Here is a 16,973-nt window from a genome sequence, read left to right on the forward strand (position 1 = left end):
TATTACGGAGATTGTTTCAACTGCTCGGGGGGTTGCTTTATCAATTCAATCCTACTCAAAATCAAAGATTGAAGCGCGGTTTGTTTTCTTCACTATTTTTTTTGTATTTTTGTTAGAAATGAGCACCAAAAGAAGGCAATGAATCGGTGCCTTCTCGCTTGTTTTCGATGATCAATTTGGGAGTGGTCCTATTTTGAACAATTTGACCTTGTTTCTTTTGTAGCTGATGCCACAAAAAAAATATTTAGCTTAAATCAAAACCGAAGACGTTTCTTCTCGTCTAAATGTAAGCCTAATCATTCACCAGGAAGCAGAGTTACAGCATCTCAACGGTGACTATTTTGTATGAAAATCGTGATACGTGATCAATTTTGAAGAAAATCTAGCTTTAGCGTTAAGGTAGATTTTTCAAAGAATTATGTTTACAAATATCATTTAGAACTAATCCTTCATTAGTTTTGATTTACGAACACGCTATGGATAATCAATTATGGAAGTTTCCTTCATTTGCCCGTCCCCCTAAACTCATAACAAAATTTATGGGCGCTTCTCATTCATGTTTCATCCGTAAAAAAAACTTGAATCTTAAAGCAACATAAAATGTTTGGCAACACTAGCCCGAACAACGATCGGAGCGAAACGTAAATAAACAACAAACATTTTGGAAGAAAAGAAGATCAATAAGAAACCAGTTATCCGGTCTCGTCTCAGACTCTACCTAAAGGGAGGCTTGAGTGTAGTACTTTTCAAAGGAAATCCTGAGTCAAATGAGTTCCTAAAGAAATTTCTAAAAAAATATTTACAGAGGAATTTTCCAAGAAATTGCAAAATCAAACTCTGATAAAATTATGATGAAACGCCATTTTTTTAAATAATACATGGACACTTCCTCATAGCATTCTTTGATAATAGTTCTGAAAAGTCTCTGAAGCAGAGTTTCCCATTGCTCATGTGTACATAAATGTGACAGCGAGCCTCCCACCAAATTGTCTCCCAGCTCTTCAAAATCACAGTGTGCTGCGCTGCTAGGAGGCTCACGAAAATTTGGTGGATGCGAGCTAGGCGCATAGCTCCCGGGGAGCTCGTCTCATGCGCTGCGTGAGCTGTTGGTATCTAAAGTGAAAAACAACTTCTTGGTAACGAAGAACCTCAACAACTGTTTTCCGTACACAACTCAAGTGTCTGGTTGGTCTATAAGATACGACTAGGGACTCTCAATGCAAAGGTTAAGGTTTCAATTCTCGTTCGTTTAGGAAGTTTTTGTCGTGAAATTTTCTAATTTAACCAGCGCATGAGACGAAGCTCATGAGACACATCTTGAGAAAAATGTGGCGCACAACTTTCAGTCTCAAAATGTACAGAACTCCTGGGAGCTTGCTTGCCGTGTGGCTCCCGTACATGGGACTACAGCACGTGTACATCAACTCTGCTCTGAAGTATTTACGATGATATATGATAAGTTTTTGTAGAATTTGTTGGGCGAATTATTATTAATAAACATAATAATAATAAACTTATCAAACCAAACTGTGGAGAAACAATACCGTGGAGCTCGTGAAATTTCTTATCATTTTAAAGACATAGCTTTTCAATCTACCATTTATTTTGATACTACGTCAGATTCTATCTAAAGTTAAGAAACAAATGGATTCTTACCCCAAAGGTATTGCAGAACGATGCCACTCTCTCCAATCAATTGATATTTATCCACATCCACCCAGGCACTGAAACATAAAGTATTTTATTATCATTTTCATCAACTTTTAAAAACCAAACCAAACTTACTTATCCGCAGTAGCGACCTTGTTAGACGACACCACCACTTGCATTCGTTTATCAACTCCACTGTACAAACTGGTCAAACCCAGCGCAACCGGTTCCGTTCCGAAGTTCAGCGCGACGACCACGTAGCCCACCTTTTCGACCTTCCGTTTGTACACGAGCAGATTCTCCCCGGACACCAGGATTTCGAGGTCTCCTTCGGCCAGGATTTGGCGCTTGCGGTACTTGGTCAGCTTCTTGAATATCTTCAGATGGGTCTTGCGAGCCCGGTTCTGAGCCTGGACGTTGAGGGACTTATAGTTCTCCGCCACCGGAAGCCACGTTTTAGCTGCGTTAGAGAAACCTGCGTTCTTTCCATTGTCCCACTGCATTGGCGTACGAAACGGATCTCGTGAGTAAGCGGAAAAGGTAGCTTCATCCGTTCTACAGGCAGCCGGATCAACGGTTTCATTCCAAGGAATCCACTGATCGAGCATTCCGATTTCCTCGCCGTAGTACGTGACGGCAATATCCGGCAACGTTTGCAAAGCGATGTTGTATAAATCGATTTTGCTCTCGCCCAGGCGAGATCCAATGCGACTGTTGTCGTGATTTCCCAGTACCCAGTTGGATCGCCTGTTCGCTGGTTTGGCATCCAACCAGGTTTTGACGTATTTGGCAAAGTCTGCGCCAGTGCTGGTCTTGTCAATGTAACCCATCATTACGAAGTTGAACGGAATCTGTGCCCCGTTAGCGGTAGCGTTACCGAAGAACTCGATGATCTTCGGAAGACTTGTATAACCCTCGGTCATCATAATTCGAGTTCTATTGTCTTTCTCGGTATACTCGTCCAAAACTGCACGCCATTGATATATCATGTCGTAGGTTTCCGGTTGATCCATGGTTTGTGTATGGGTCAAATAGGCTGCATTCTCGGGATCGTTGGAGGCTCGACTCTGTGGCTCATCACGGTAACGTCCGTCGTACTCGGCACTTTCGAAGATATAAGGTACGGCATCAATTCTGAACCCAGAAACTCCACGATCCAACCAGTAGCGGAGCACGTTCTTCATCTCTTCAACTACTGCTGGATTGCGGTAGTTAAGATCCGGTTGTTGCTTTAGGAACTGATGCAGATAAAACTCCTGACGCTGTTCATTCCATTCCCACGACGATCCACGGAACAAACTTAACCAGTTTGATGGTGGAACTTTGGTGTTGTTCGGGCCGTCTACCCCTGGATGCCATACGTAGAAATCCTTGTACGTCTCGTCTTTTTCCACAGACCTTATGAAGTATTCGTGTTGATCGCTGGTATGGTTCGGGACGAAATCCAAGATCAGATGCAAACCCAGTTCCTTACACTTGTCGGACAAGCTCTGGAAAGCGTCCAGATCACCGTATTCCGCTTGAATCTGACGGAAATTTGAAATATCATAGCCAAAGTCAACCATCGGCGAAGAGAAGATCGGTGACAACCAAATTCCATCCATTCCTATGTCTTTCAGATATTGCAGTTTTTCGGTGATCCCTGAAAAAAAAAAATAGAGTGTTCAAACTACTTGAGCGATTACGAGATTCGACACCAATCTTACCATCCAGATCACCAATTCCGTCACCATCGGAGTCCTTGAAGGATCGTGGGTAAATCTGGTAGAAGTTTCCGTGCTCCCACCAGTCCAAAGCAGTGGTCAGTAGTATGGGACAAACATCAAAGTCTCGCTCCAGTCGACTTTTTTGATTCCATTTAGGTCCCATATGAACTGTGCAAAATTTCATCTGAATCGGTGAAACTATAATTTAGCGCAAGCGGTTCAAAGTTTGCATAGGATTTACTATGGGAAAAGTTACACTTTCAAACAAAAAATCCCAGAGGTCGCCCCTTGTCTCCTTAATTCAAATCGATCAACGCTTCTCGTAGAAAAATCATTTATGAAACTTTCCTTTGAAGACCGCAGAACAATTGGATGCTTGTGGAAAAAGTTATTGATTTATTACCAATTCGTGATCCAACGAACGGCTTTTTGTTTTGTTTTATTAGCAGCACTGTAGCTGCTGCCTTGGCTGCTGCTGTTCCTGGGGGTGGTGATGCCTCCCGCCACCCCATGCGACAACGGCAGCAGCAGTGCTGCTGATAAATCAAAACAAAAAGCCGTTCGTTGGATCACTAATCGTTAATAAATCAATAACTTTTTTCACAAGCATCCAATCGTTTTGCGGTCTTTGAAGGAAAGTTTCATAAATGATTTTTCTACAATAAGCATTGATTGATTTGAACTAAGGAGACAAGGGGCGACCTCTGGGATTTTTTATCTGAAAGTGTAACTTTTCCCATAGTAAATCCTATGAAAACTTTGAACCGCTTGCGCTAAATTATGGCTTCACCGATTGCGCTGAAATTTTGTACAGTTCATATGGGACCTAAATGGGATCTAAAAAGTTGACTGGAGCGAGGAATCATTTTTTCTACACAAGCGTGTCCCATACTAGTGGTCAGCCCTACTAGAAGGTTGGTTAATAGAGGTATAAAAATCTTCATTCTGCCTATTCCGATCAGTGGATAACTGATAGCGGTTGACTGATGTCGAAGAAAGTTGATCGGATGATTTTGATACTCTTCACGTAAGACCGACTGAATATTCAAATTGAGATGAGTTCACATCGAAGCTACATTTTTGCATAAATTAGATATTAGCAGTTCGTTTCTCAATCTGAATTATTAATACATTTCCTATTTGCTTGCCTATTTGCAAGCTGGTAATTATGCAACTAACGTGATCTACTCAGCTATGTTCAAATAATAGAAGAATATTATTTTCACAACTGAGAACTTAATTATAACTATGCTAATATATAGCCCCATATAGCCGAGGCGGTAAACGCACGGGTATTCAGCATGACCATGCTGAGGGTGACGGGTTTGATTCCCGGACGGTCTAGGATCTTTTCGTAAAGGAAATTTCCTTGACTTCCTTGGGCATAGAATATCTTCGTGCCTGCCACACGATAAACACATGCAAAATGGTCATTGGCAGAGGAAGCTCTCAGTTAATAACTGTGGAAGTGCTCATAGAACACTAAGCTGAGAAGCAGGCTTTGTCCCAGTGAGGACGTTACGCCAAGAAGAGGAGAGAGGAGAGGAGGAGCTAATGATCGAACATGTCACTTATTTTTACAAAAAATACATAGAACTCAGAAATAGATTTCATGAACAGAAAGCTTTCCAAAAATTATTTGTCAAGTTTCATAAATTCTTCAACATTTTTATTTCTATCCCACAGTGTTTTGGTAGGATGGTGTTTTGCTCGCCGTCGACAACGGCATCGTATAATTATGAAAGTTTTTTTCGGTTCTTCCGATTCTCTTCGACGCAATCCACCAGACACAACTGGGTTCTGTTTTGAGCTTCTGACTTTTCTTCGGTTTCGAAAGTATCTTCTTACTGACTCAGCTTCTCACCCCCACCGTGACATCAGGCGGGCCGGGCGCGGCGTTTGGCAAAACAGACCTGGACACTGTATGTTTTTGTGTAATGCTATGTTTGCCCTTGCAACAGATCATCAGCCATGGGGTTGGAGAAACTTTTGCCTTTTGAAAATGATAAATTACATCTAAATTGATAATGAAAGTTGGCCGTCAAGAATCCTGACTGGAACAGCTCGGTACGTGTTGGCTGTCTCAGTTTTCTGTTTATTCTTGTTGGTTTCTATAATACAATGATGGCAACCATCCACTTAGGTTTTCAATGTTTTTTATTGATTGCTTCTATCACCGCGGTTGATTCAAATGGATTAAGTCTATCGATGTTTTATTCAACTGGTTTCTTTCTTCAATAGCTCGATAGTTGAGAACTTTCAAGTATGAGCATAAGCATAAATGATCGTAAAACTCGTAGTTGCTACTTCGTGATTATCAAGAACACGGACAAAAGTCTACGAGGGGGAGGGGTGGTCCGAGATGACCAAATTTTGGTCTACGTGGTTTATAAACGGCTCCTTGGGAGTCACTTAACTGTTTTCAATGTGTACCTTCGCGATTTCCTAACTTTAATATGTCAATAACGGCGCCGGCCATATTTTTACGATTATCGAAGAAGGGAAGGAATGTTAGCATGACGTGCGCGTTGCAACTAGACACAGAGATCCCCTCTGCCCATGATCCTATGATCTGGATCAACTTTGGCAAGTGCATCATGCAGCTTCAATTTGAATCAAAACACTTATTTTCATTTTGACTGGAATGTTACACATTCCACACCGAAGATGAAGATTAATTACTACATCATGTCGTTTTTAGCGGTGGTCCATTTTTGGTACAAATTCATAACAGTTATTAAAAAATTGGAACGCCAAAAATAGACCAAACTTAGCTCACTTCCACCGATATTTGTTTCAAATTCCAAATCCGCATGATACGTCAACTTGTCACTGTTTTGAATGTAGAAATAGGTTGTTATCTCTCAAGATTAAGCTTATTCTCGGATATATGACAATTTTGAGATTTTGTCAGTGGATTCACCTCACCAAGGCAATCACTCATAATGTTCATAATGCATCAGTTCATAATGAAATTCTTACAAGAGTTTCGTCAGACTTTTTCCTGGAATTTTCATCTGGGATTATTACAAAAGTTCTAAATGGAATTAGTCTAGCAGTTGCACATGGTATTCCTCCACGAGTTCCACCTGGAGCTCCACTTGGAGTTTCTCCAGGAGTACCACATATAATTCCTCCAGGAGGTCCACCTGGATTCCTACAGTAGTTTCTCCTGGAGTTCCTCTAGGAGATCCATTAGAAGTTCCAATTAGAGTTTCTGCAAGAGTTCTACCTGGAGCTTCTGCAGGAGTTCCACCTGGAGTTCCTCCAGGAGTTTAACCTGGAATTGCTCCAGGAGTCTCGCCTGCAATTTCTCGAGGAGTTTCGCCTCGAATTCACTCAGGAATGCCATCTGGAATTCCTTCAGGAGTTTCTCCGGGAGGTCCTCCAAGAGATTTACCGGGAGTTCTACCATGACTTCCAAATGGAGTCCTGGAGTTTCTGCAGGACTTCCTCCAGGAGTTCCACCTGGAATTTCTCCGGGTGCTTTCGCTGGAAATCCTCGAGGAGCTCCACCTGTAATTCCACGGGAAGTTCCTATTAGAGTTCCTCCAGGAGTTCAACCTGGAATGTCTGCAGGAGTTCCACCTGAGTTCATCCAAGAGTTCCTCGAGGAATTCCACCTGTGGTTCCTCCAGGAGTTCCACCTGGAATTTCCCCAGGTGCATTCGCTGGAAATCATCGAGAAGCTCCACCTGTAATTCCACGGGAAGTTCCTACTAGAGTTCCTCCAGGAGTTCAACCTGGAATGTCTGCAGGAGTTCCACCTGAGTTCATCCAAGAGTTCCTCGAGGAATTCCACCTGTGGTTCCTCCAGGAGTTCCACCTGGAATTTCCCCAGGTGCATTCGCTGGAAATCATCGAGAAGCTCCACCTGTAATTCCACGGGAAGTTCCTACTAGAGTTCCTCCAGGAGTTCAACCTGGAATGTCTGCAGGAGTTCCACCTGAGTTCATCCAAGAGTTCCTCGAGGAATTCCACCTGTGGTTCCTCCAGGAGTTCCACCTGGAATTTCCCCAGGTGCATTCGCTGGAAATCATCGAGAAGCTCCACCTGTAATTCCACGGGAAGTTCCTACTAGAGTTCCTCCAGGAGCAGGGATGCCAGATGATTTTTCCAAAAATCTGTATCAGGATTTTAGAAAATCTGTATTTGTCTGTATTTAGAAACTGTGACTGAAAGCCAAAAAAAAAACACCAAGTTTCCGTAAATCCTGTCAGACCCCGTCAGAAATCTGTGGGTTCAACATGTAAACAACATGTTTGTGTCCCGAATTTTGCACGAACATTTCTATTTGTAGTAAGTTTTCACTAAACGATGTAAATAGCAGAACGTTATGGTTTTGAATAGCAAAATAAATATGTCTATTCTTAATAATTCTGAACTTTTACGTCGCCGAACTTCTGTGAAAATTTCTCCAGGGATTCTTCCAAGAATTTTCCCTGGGACTTTCCTGGGAGTTTCTCAAAAAATATCCTGAAACCGGTTTACGGGTTTCCGCAGAAAATCCTTTCGAAAATCCACATGGGATTCTTTAAAGGTTTATAGAGAAAATTCCTCCAGGGATTGCTACAAAAGCTATTCTTGTATTTCTTAATATATTTTTTTTTTAATATTTTTGGGGAAATTCCTCTAAATTTTTTTCAGGAGTTTTTCTATAGCATTTCTCCGAAAATTTATCAATGAATTTCTGCAGGGGTTTCTCCATGAATTTCTTCTCACTTATGCAGAAAAATGCAATTCTAGGAGATATTTTTCTTTGACAAACATTCAGAGATTCTATCAGAAATTTAGAAATTTTCAGTTTGTATGAAGAACTAGCATAAGTTAAAATACACAAAAATAGAGAGAGTATAAAAATTATCTTCAAGAACCATTCCAGAAATTTTTGCTTGAATTTCTTCATAAAAGATTACTCCATTTTTCAGAAATTTTCTCGGGATTTTGTTGGATATTCCTCTAGAAATTCTCGAAAGATTTTTTTCTGTAAAGTTCCTCCAGGAGTTTATCCAATAGATCCTTGAAGTATTCCTCTAGGCATTGCTTTGGATTTGTTCAGACCTTTCTTAAGGGATTTTTTTCATTTTTTTTCCAAAAGATTTTCTCAACAATTAGTTCTGCAGCAATTGTTCGGAGAATCCTTTAGAACTACTAATAAGCTTTATTCAAATATTTTTTCTAGAAATGTTTCAAAGTATATTTATAGATGGTTCTCCAGTTCTTGTAGGTTTCTCAAAGATTCCTTTAAAAACCTCTTTTTTATTTCTTTATTGGTTCTCTAAAACATTCTTCCAAGAAATCTCTTCATAAACTGCACGAGTTTTTTTTTTCGATGAACCCTTCAGAAGTACCTCCAGCAATTCTTCCAAGGATTCCTTCAGAAAATCCTCCAGGGAATCTTTAGAAACTCAATGGAGGATTCCTTAAAAAAATCCACAAGTACCTTTGTCTGCAATGTCTACATTTTACATTTTTAAGAGATTTCTTTAGAAATTCCTCCTCGGATTTTCCAGGAATCCCTGCAGAAATTTCTCAAGGATTCTTGCATTGATAGAGTTACTCCAGAAGTCTATCAAATTTTTTTTCTTTTTTTCTAAAAAAAAAGGAGTTTCTGCAGGAATCACTGAACGAAGTTCTCAAAAAATCTTGGAGATCCCTGGGAAGAATTTCCGAACAATTTTTTTTAGGATTTGTGAATAATTTACTTGAATTTCAGAATTTTTATTTTTTCAGGTATACTCCATGAAGGAACTTCTAAATTTTGAAATCTTGATGAAATCTCTGGAGATAAATATATCTTCACATACGAATTTCTAAAGAAATCTAAGCAGAAAATTCTGAAAGAAATCTAACTCTTAAGTAAAGTAAAGCTAGTGGTAATTATAAAGAAAATCGGGTTAAGTACTTCTTGTGCTCAGCATTAGTGTGGTGCTGACGCAGGTAGCCAACCGCGCGAGTTACGGAAGGTTAACGTATGCTTATTACATATCTAGGACGTTTTATGTTTCGTAATATTTGTTTTATTAAATTCAATTCCAGAGAAAAAAATCCTGTAATGAAATGATTGAAAATTGAGGTCAAATGTGAAAAATATACATAATTTAATGGGTTTGTACTCTCAATAAATTTTATTACTTTATTCTTCATCTTGCATGAATGTATGAGGAAAAAATATGTGGAGGAAAAATCTGTATCAAGATCATAAAATCTGTATTTTTTCTGTACTCTGTATCCTGTCTGTATCAACCTCTAAAAATCTGTATAATACAGAAAAATCTGTATATCTGGCATCTCTGTCCAGGAGTTCTACCTGGAATGTCCGCAGGAGTTCCACCTGAATTCATCCAAGAGTTCCTCGAGAAATTCCACCTGTGGTTCCTCCAGGAGTTCCACCTGGAGTTCCTACAGTAGTTCAGCTAGAGTTCCACCAGGAGTTCTTTCAGGAGTTTCTGCAGGAGTTACTCCAGGAGTTGCACCTGGTATTCCCCGGGGAGTTCCTCCTGGAATTCTTCTAGGAGTTTAGCCTGTAATTCATTCAGGAGTTTCATCTGGAGTTCCTCCAAAAATTCACCTGGAGTTCTTCTGGGAGCTCCAAATAGAGTTCTTGCAGAAGTACTACCTGGGGTTTCTGCAGGACTGCCTCGAGGAGTTTCCCCTGGAATTCCTTCAGGATTTTCACCAGGCATTCCTCCAAGAATTCTATTTGAAATTTTCCAGGAATTCTTTCAGGAGATTCGCTTAAAAATGCTGCATAAGTTCAACTTAAAATTTTCTCAAGTGTTAAATCTTGGATATTTTCAGTAGCTGGAACTCCAGAGTTTCAGCTGGATTTTCTCCAGGTGTTCCGACAATGTTTACTCAAGAATTTCCACCTGAGAGTTCTACCTTAGATAATCTACAGGTGTTTAATTTTCCGCGAATTTCTGAAAGAGTTCCTTGAGCATTCCTCTTGAAGTTTCTCCGGGAATTCCTTTGACTATTCTGCCAGGAATTCCGCTAGAAGTTCCTTCGAGAGTTCCATTAAGGATTCCTTCGAGAATATTAATAGCAGTCCCTCTGAGAGTTTCGGAAGTTTCTTTCGAAAACTCATCTAGGTATTTTTCCGGGAATTCATCTAGAAGTTCCTCCAAGAGCTCTACCAGAAATACCTCTGAGAATTTTTCCGGCAATTCCACTAGGGGTTCTTCCGGAAATTCTTTTAAAAAATCCTCTGAGAACTTCAGGATTTTCCTTCACACTACATCGACTTCAACCAGAGGTTGCACAGACCTATCGATCACAAATATCAGACAACGGACAACACATGAAATACCCAGTGGTCCCGTTGGACTCTTCGAGGAATCCGTGAAAGAATTCCTATAGGAATTCCCGGAGGAACTCCTGGAGTAATTCTCCGAGAGATTCCTGGGAGTAATTCCCGGAGGAACTTTTAGAGGCATTCCCGAAAGAACGATGAAGTTACCAGAGGATCTCTTAGAGGAATTCCTGGAGGAACTCCAAGAGGAATTCACGGAGGAACTCCTAGTGGAATTCTTGGAGGAAACTCTTGCAATTCCCAGTGCAACTACCAGAAGGGTTCCAGGAGAAACTCCTTGAGGAATTCCCGGAGTAACTCTTGGACAAACTCCCGGAAGATCTTCTAGAGGAAGTCCCGGAAGAACTGCTAGAGAAATTTCCCAAAGAACTCCTAGTGGATTTCACAGATGAACTCCTAGAAGAATTCGCGGAGGAAACTCTTGCGATTCCCAAAGGAATTACTCGCAGAATTTCCGGAAGAATTCACGGAGAAATTCCACTAGAGGAATTTCCGTAGAAATTCCGCTACATGAATTTCCGTAAAAATTTCCGAAAAATTTCCGAGTGGAATTCCTGGAAGAATTCCTAAATAAATTCCCGGAAGAACTCCTAGAGGATTTCTAAGAAGAAATCCTTGAAGAATTGCCGGAGGATCTTCAAGAGGAATTTTTGAAGGATTTCCTTGAGAAATTCCCGGAGCAACTGCTAGAGAAATTTCAGGAAGGACTATTACATGAAATACCAGAAAGATTGTTAGAGGAATTCCCACAGGAACTCCAAGAAGAATTCCTAGAGGAATTCCAGGAAGATCGCCTAGAGGAATTGCCGGAAGAAATTCTAGAAGAATTCCCGGAGGATCTCCTAGAGCTCTAGAAATCCCATGAGATCCCTTGGAACGTCCCTGGGATCTCTCGAAGCACAATGTAATGCCCTTGAATTCTCCTGGAACACTCCTGGATCGACCCTGGGATCCTCTGAAACCCCCAAAACTGCATGGAACTTCTTTATACTCGCTAGAGCGCCCCTGAGACTCCTGAATACCTCTGAAGGCCATTGAAAACTCCTGAAACGCCTTTCAATTCTCCTGAAACCTCACGAAACGCCTATGAAACCCCGTGATGCCACTTAAAGCACCCCTGGAACGCCTCTAATACCTCCTGAACCCCCTGAACCTGAACGCCAATCAAATCTCCGAAAACCCCTGGAGCACCCCTGAGACTCCCCTGGAACATCAGTGGAGACCCCCTGGAACATCAGTGGAGACCCCCTGGAACATCAGTGGAACGCCTTTGAAACCCCTTGGAATCCCATGGAACGCTCATGAAACCCTCTGTAACACCCCTGTAACGACCCTGAAATTCCTTGAAAACCCCTGGAGCGCTCCTGAAACTCTCTTGAATACCCTGGAATGCCATGCTCCAGAGACCCCTTGAAATGCGCGCTTGGGAAAATAAAAAATATTGTTCGCACAGTTGAAAACCGAAATTTTTGACACGCGACCAGACATTTTTCTTCTAAACCGTGCGTCGGACGTACCTCGGGCATAGTGCGCTATCCAGCGCATTATGTCCGACAATAGGTTTCCCGTACGGATTTGGAGAAAATGCAATTGTCGCGTGTGGGGGAACTTTGGGTTTCAACCGATAATAGCAAAATCAAGCAGTCAAAAATGAAAAAGAAAAAAAATGAAAAATTAATAAAAAGGCCCACTATTGAAAAAATATTTTTCAACTATTGAAAAATTATTGATTGAAAACATTTTTTCTATTGAAAAAGGAGTCATGGTCCGCCATGTTTTTTTTTCGCGCCTGTAATATTTTGAGATTTTTAAGAGTTTAAGATGGGGGGGGGGGGCGGAGTGTGTGACCATAAAAGAAATTAAATATTTCCATCTGCCTAAAATAAGACTTAGCAAGGAAATAGGAATAGTTCAAGACTGAGAAAGCCAGATCCTCGGAAGTAACAGATTATTTCCAATCGCACTCATCCAGCACAGAAATTTTAAACAATTCAAAAGAATAAAGGACATACTCCCAGTTCTTGTGACTATGGTGTTGATCATCTGCTTTCAAATCACAAAAATAAGAGAAACCTCTGAGTTTGAGCCAAAAATATTGAGATTTAGAGGTGGCGCAAACGCCTCAAAGTTAAATTTTCGAGTAATGATAAGGTGCTTTCCTTATCAGAAAAAGCAATCTCCTTGCTATCGGTTAAGGGTGATGATGTTCATGGGTGGATGCAGTTTGGCCCTGCAGCGACCGAAACATGTTTGTGTACAAAAAGCACTCAGGCCCTTCTCACATGTTGCTAGTTTTTTTTTAACAGATTTCTAATCTTTATTTCTTTCTAATATTGTTTCTTGAAGGTGCACCCGATCATTTGTAATAAGGTAGTACCATTGGCGTAAATAGCCCTTTTTATTAGGGGGGGGGGGGGGGCTGTAGCCCTTTGAACTTTCAGATATTGAAAAACATGTAATGAGCGAAGGTTGTATTTTTATTTCTTTTTATTATCTATTTTATTTAAATCTACACTTACAGTCATTTACATAAAACAAAACTTGGAAAGTAAAATGATGAATTTTCTTCAAAAATTGGCATTTTGAATACCTGCTTTTAAAAATTTAGCCTACGACTTTTAGAAGCAAACTGTTCTACGAACTTCTTCTTTTTGATCTCTTTCAGCAAATTTCCCTCGATATGTAGCGTAGCAATGAAAGTGATGAGAATCGATCTTGCTCCATGGTGGATCTTAGCCATGTTTTGTTTCTCCTCATTGCTGAAAAACTTCTTTCTGCTGTGGCAGAACCAACAGGAATAGTGATGGCAAGTTTTGGCCCTTTGGACAGATTTGGCATGAGCGTTGCATCGACATTCTTGCGAACAAATTCAGCATCCCACTCGGACTCTGTTTTATGTTTTCTCAGGTAGCTCCTGTACACTTGTACTTCTGCACCCAGTTCAGTCACGTCAATCCCAGCTTCATCTTTGTAGGTCTCGATGAACAATCTGCCTCCATCCACATCGAGTAGTTGGAAACGGTCGATGCTCCTAGCAAGATCCAAGTTGTTGAACCGTTTCTCCATCGCCGTAATAACTGCATCGATAGCAGCCTCGTAGATCTTCGTACGCCAATAATCTTTATCTGTCATTCCATCATCTGCTAGGGAGCGTCCATAAATTACGTCACGCAAAAATTGCCCATTTTAAACCCCCCCCCTCCCCCCTATGTCACACTTTTTGTATGAGACCTCTGAAATTTTTGTATGGGTTGTCACACTTTACTCAACCCCCCCCCCCCTAAAAGCATGACGTAATTTATGGACGTTCCCCTACATCAACTCCTTGTCCCACTACTGTTCCATCCACAACGAAATCCTTAAGTGCAGTGTTTCGAATCGGTTTACGTTTCTTCGATACTCTTGGCGAACTTTTCCATAGCAGACCAAACATCGTTGAACTCATTTCGCTTCTCCTTCAATGTATCCAACGATGCTGTCACAATTGTAGCCGAGCCGCCAAGGGTAGCATCTTGTTTTTGGAAATAATTGGAGAGCACATTCATCAATGACAAGATGTACTCCATAGTGAACAAGCTAACGACAAACTCTGGTTTAGAAATTGATGCGAGTATGCCAATAGCAGTTATTGCATCTTTATCCTTTCCATGCCTCCCTTTTTCTGAAAGAGTTTCGGTAATGGCCTCATAGTTTTCCATCAAACATCGACAATTTTTATACCTGCAGTTCCATCTGGTGGTACTCAGACTGCCCACTTCCTTCTGCTTCAAACCAAGCAATTTTTGAACTTGAACATATTTAGAATGACAGCTTGGCTTATTGAAATGGATGTAGATTGACTCAATGACATTGAAAAACGTTGCGGCTTTCGGGATAGATTTGCAAGCATCGACAATCACGAGATTAATTCGGTGAGCCATGCAATGAACGTACTCTGCTTTGGGAAAATGATCTTTGATTTTCATTTGAACTCCGTTGTGCTTTCCTTGCATTACAGACGCGCCATCGTATGATTGTGCTACCAATAGCAAACCATAAATATTAAGGCTTTTGAGTTCCCTTATTATCTCGCTTGCCAGACTGGTAGCATCTCTTGCTTCAGAACAATCAATGAACCGAATGAATCTTTCGCAAGGTTGATAATCTTCAGCGTAATGGACTACTATCGACATTTGTTCTTGCTTGAAACATCGAGCTTCATCAACGATGATAGAAAACATTCCCGCATTTTGAATCCTCTGACTAATCTCTTGCCTCATAACATTCGCGACAGATGAGATCATATCGTTCTGAAGCAATGGGCTGGTATAGCTAATCTTTTGGCTCAAATGCTTCTGGAAAGAACTGTCATAATTACCGAAGAATTCACAGAGTTCCAAATAATTTCCCTTGTTCGTTGAATCTTCCCCTTCTCTGTGCCCTCGAAACGGCAAGCCTTGTTTACCCAAGTACAAGACAATGGCAAATAATTTCGAAATGTATGCCATTGTACCTTCTTCTTGTAGCTGATTTTGAAGAATTACTTGATCTGCTACCGAGCTCGATGCCATTTTGTGGGCCAGAAAGTTTTCATTGCACTTTTTATGCAAGATGGAACCCTCATGCGTTGTGACGGCCTCACTGAGCTTTTTCCATTTATTGAAACCGGATGTAATGAACTTCTCCCGCTGCTCACGAACATCCGAATCCACCGAAAATATTCTGCATGAATAACAAAACAATGCATCCTTACTTACGCTGTACTCCAGCCACTGATGTGTGGAAAAATATTTCGCGAAAAATCCTCGAAGCTGCCTGCCATCGTGAGTTTTTGGGTAAGACTCTAACATTGGTTGTTTTGGACCAGTTTCAAGCGTTCCCAAATCGCTAACACTTGTTGGAGATTCTGGAATGTATTGACACAACTCAACAGGTTTGCTTGGTCCTTCGGAGCTAGGCAGGCTAGAGGGGCTTACGATCGACGACGGTTCTCATCGCGTGCAGACAAACTTGTCTTCGGAGTTGGCTTAAAGAATTGGCGGATGTCCTTCGCGGCTTTCTTCATTTCTCGTGCTGCAGAAACAAAAATATGCTCTGTATTTATTAGAAAGTTTATTACTAAACTCTGCATCACACTACCTTTCTCGAGCAAAACCGCAAGAATCAGAGTTCGGAATACTTTTAAATTTTATTCGCACTTTACGCACAGCCGGAAAGATTTGTTATTGATTTTGAAACAATAGAGCTCCTCATGTCAAAATAATACACTCCAATTTGTGAATGCGGAGATCGTAAACAAATGAATACATTCACTACACTCAACAAAATCTGATTTTCATTTACAAAACTAAACATTTAAGGCCAGAACAAATTTTATTTTTTTATTTTGTCACAGTGTTTGTTGACTCGTATGATGACAAATATTAAATGGATTTGATGAAACAATATCCAAACAATAAATCAAAATGACAAAGCTCATCGGATTTGTTAGGAAATTTTCTAGGCGTCCCAGATTTGACCTTGATTTTTTCAAATTTTGGGAGTAAATTATTGGTGTTTCCCCTCAAAATGCCAAAACCCAAAAAAATATCCGAGGCTGGGTGACATAAGAGACAATCATAATTTGTTACAGCCTAACTGCAACAAAATTTCTCAATTCTATGGGGGGCCTACAAAAATTCTAGGGGTGGGGGGGGGGGGTGTCTTAGACCCCCTTAGCCCCCCCCGTATTTACGCCAATGGGTAGTACTAGTAAGAGTTCACTCCCGAGTTCAGCAAGGTGCTGCCAATTTCACCCTGACTGAAGCGCTGCTTGTTTTGTTACTAAATTTTGCATTTTTAGTTAAAAGTTAGAACAGAACAAATCGGCCTCGTAATCGCTACGATTTCTAATAAGATGAATTTGGGCACCGTGACTCGCCGAAATTTCGCCTTTTTACCATTATATGTATAATAACTTCTATTATCCATTATCCATTATCAAAGTTACCTGTTTCACGGTAATAGTATTTTATTCATATCCTACTGTACACAAATTATCTCCTACTCACATTTTTGCAGCATCCAAACCTGCCTACCCCAAACAGTTGCAGCTTGATGTGCGTCACTACAAACGGTGAGATCCCTTACTCGAGAACCACCGTAACGAATCGAGGGGAACCCTTCCAATGGGCATGCGCTCTTGTTGTTCAACCGATTCACTGGAAGCATTAGGTAGGTACTCTGTAGATTTACATCCCATCGCAATCTCGTCTCATCGTTTGTCAGCTGATGGTTTGGCAATGTGCACAGAGGGATACGTGTATGGCCTGCCGAAACTTTGT

At 40.8% G+C, this 16,973-nt stretch overlaps 2 protein-coding genes across 2 annotated transcripts in view; both read right to left on the reverse strand.

The window, feature by feature from the left end:
- LOC115256313 (protein ultraspiracle) overlaps nt 1-16,973 on the reverse strand; it is a 474,548-nt gene that overhangs the window by 370,538 nt on the left and 87,037 nt on the right. The window lies entirely within an intron of this gene.
- On the reverse strand, nt 1,782-4,350 carry LOC109410996 (probable maltase). Its single transcript, XM_019684458.3, has 3 exons — nt 4,250-4,350; nt 3,357-3,447; nt 1,782-3,292 (listed from the first exon to the last, which is right to left on the reverse strand). Exons 1-3 carry the CDS (start codon nt 4,298-4,300, stop codon nt 1,782-1,784), a joined length of 1,653 nt encoding a protein of 550 aa, XP_019540003.3. The 5' UTR covers nt 4,301-4,350.

The sequence above is a fragment of the Aedes albopictus genome, chromosome 3, assembly GCF_035046485.1.
Source record: "Aedes albopictus strain Foshan chromosome 3, AalbF5, whole genome shotgun sequence".
Taxonomy (NCBI): Eukaryota; Metazoa; Arthropoda; class Insecta; order Diptera; family Culicidae; genus Aedes; species Aedes albopictus.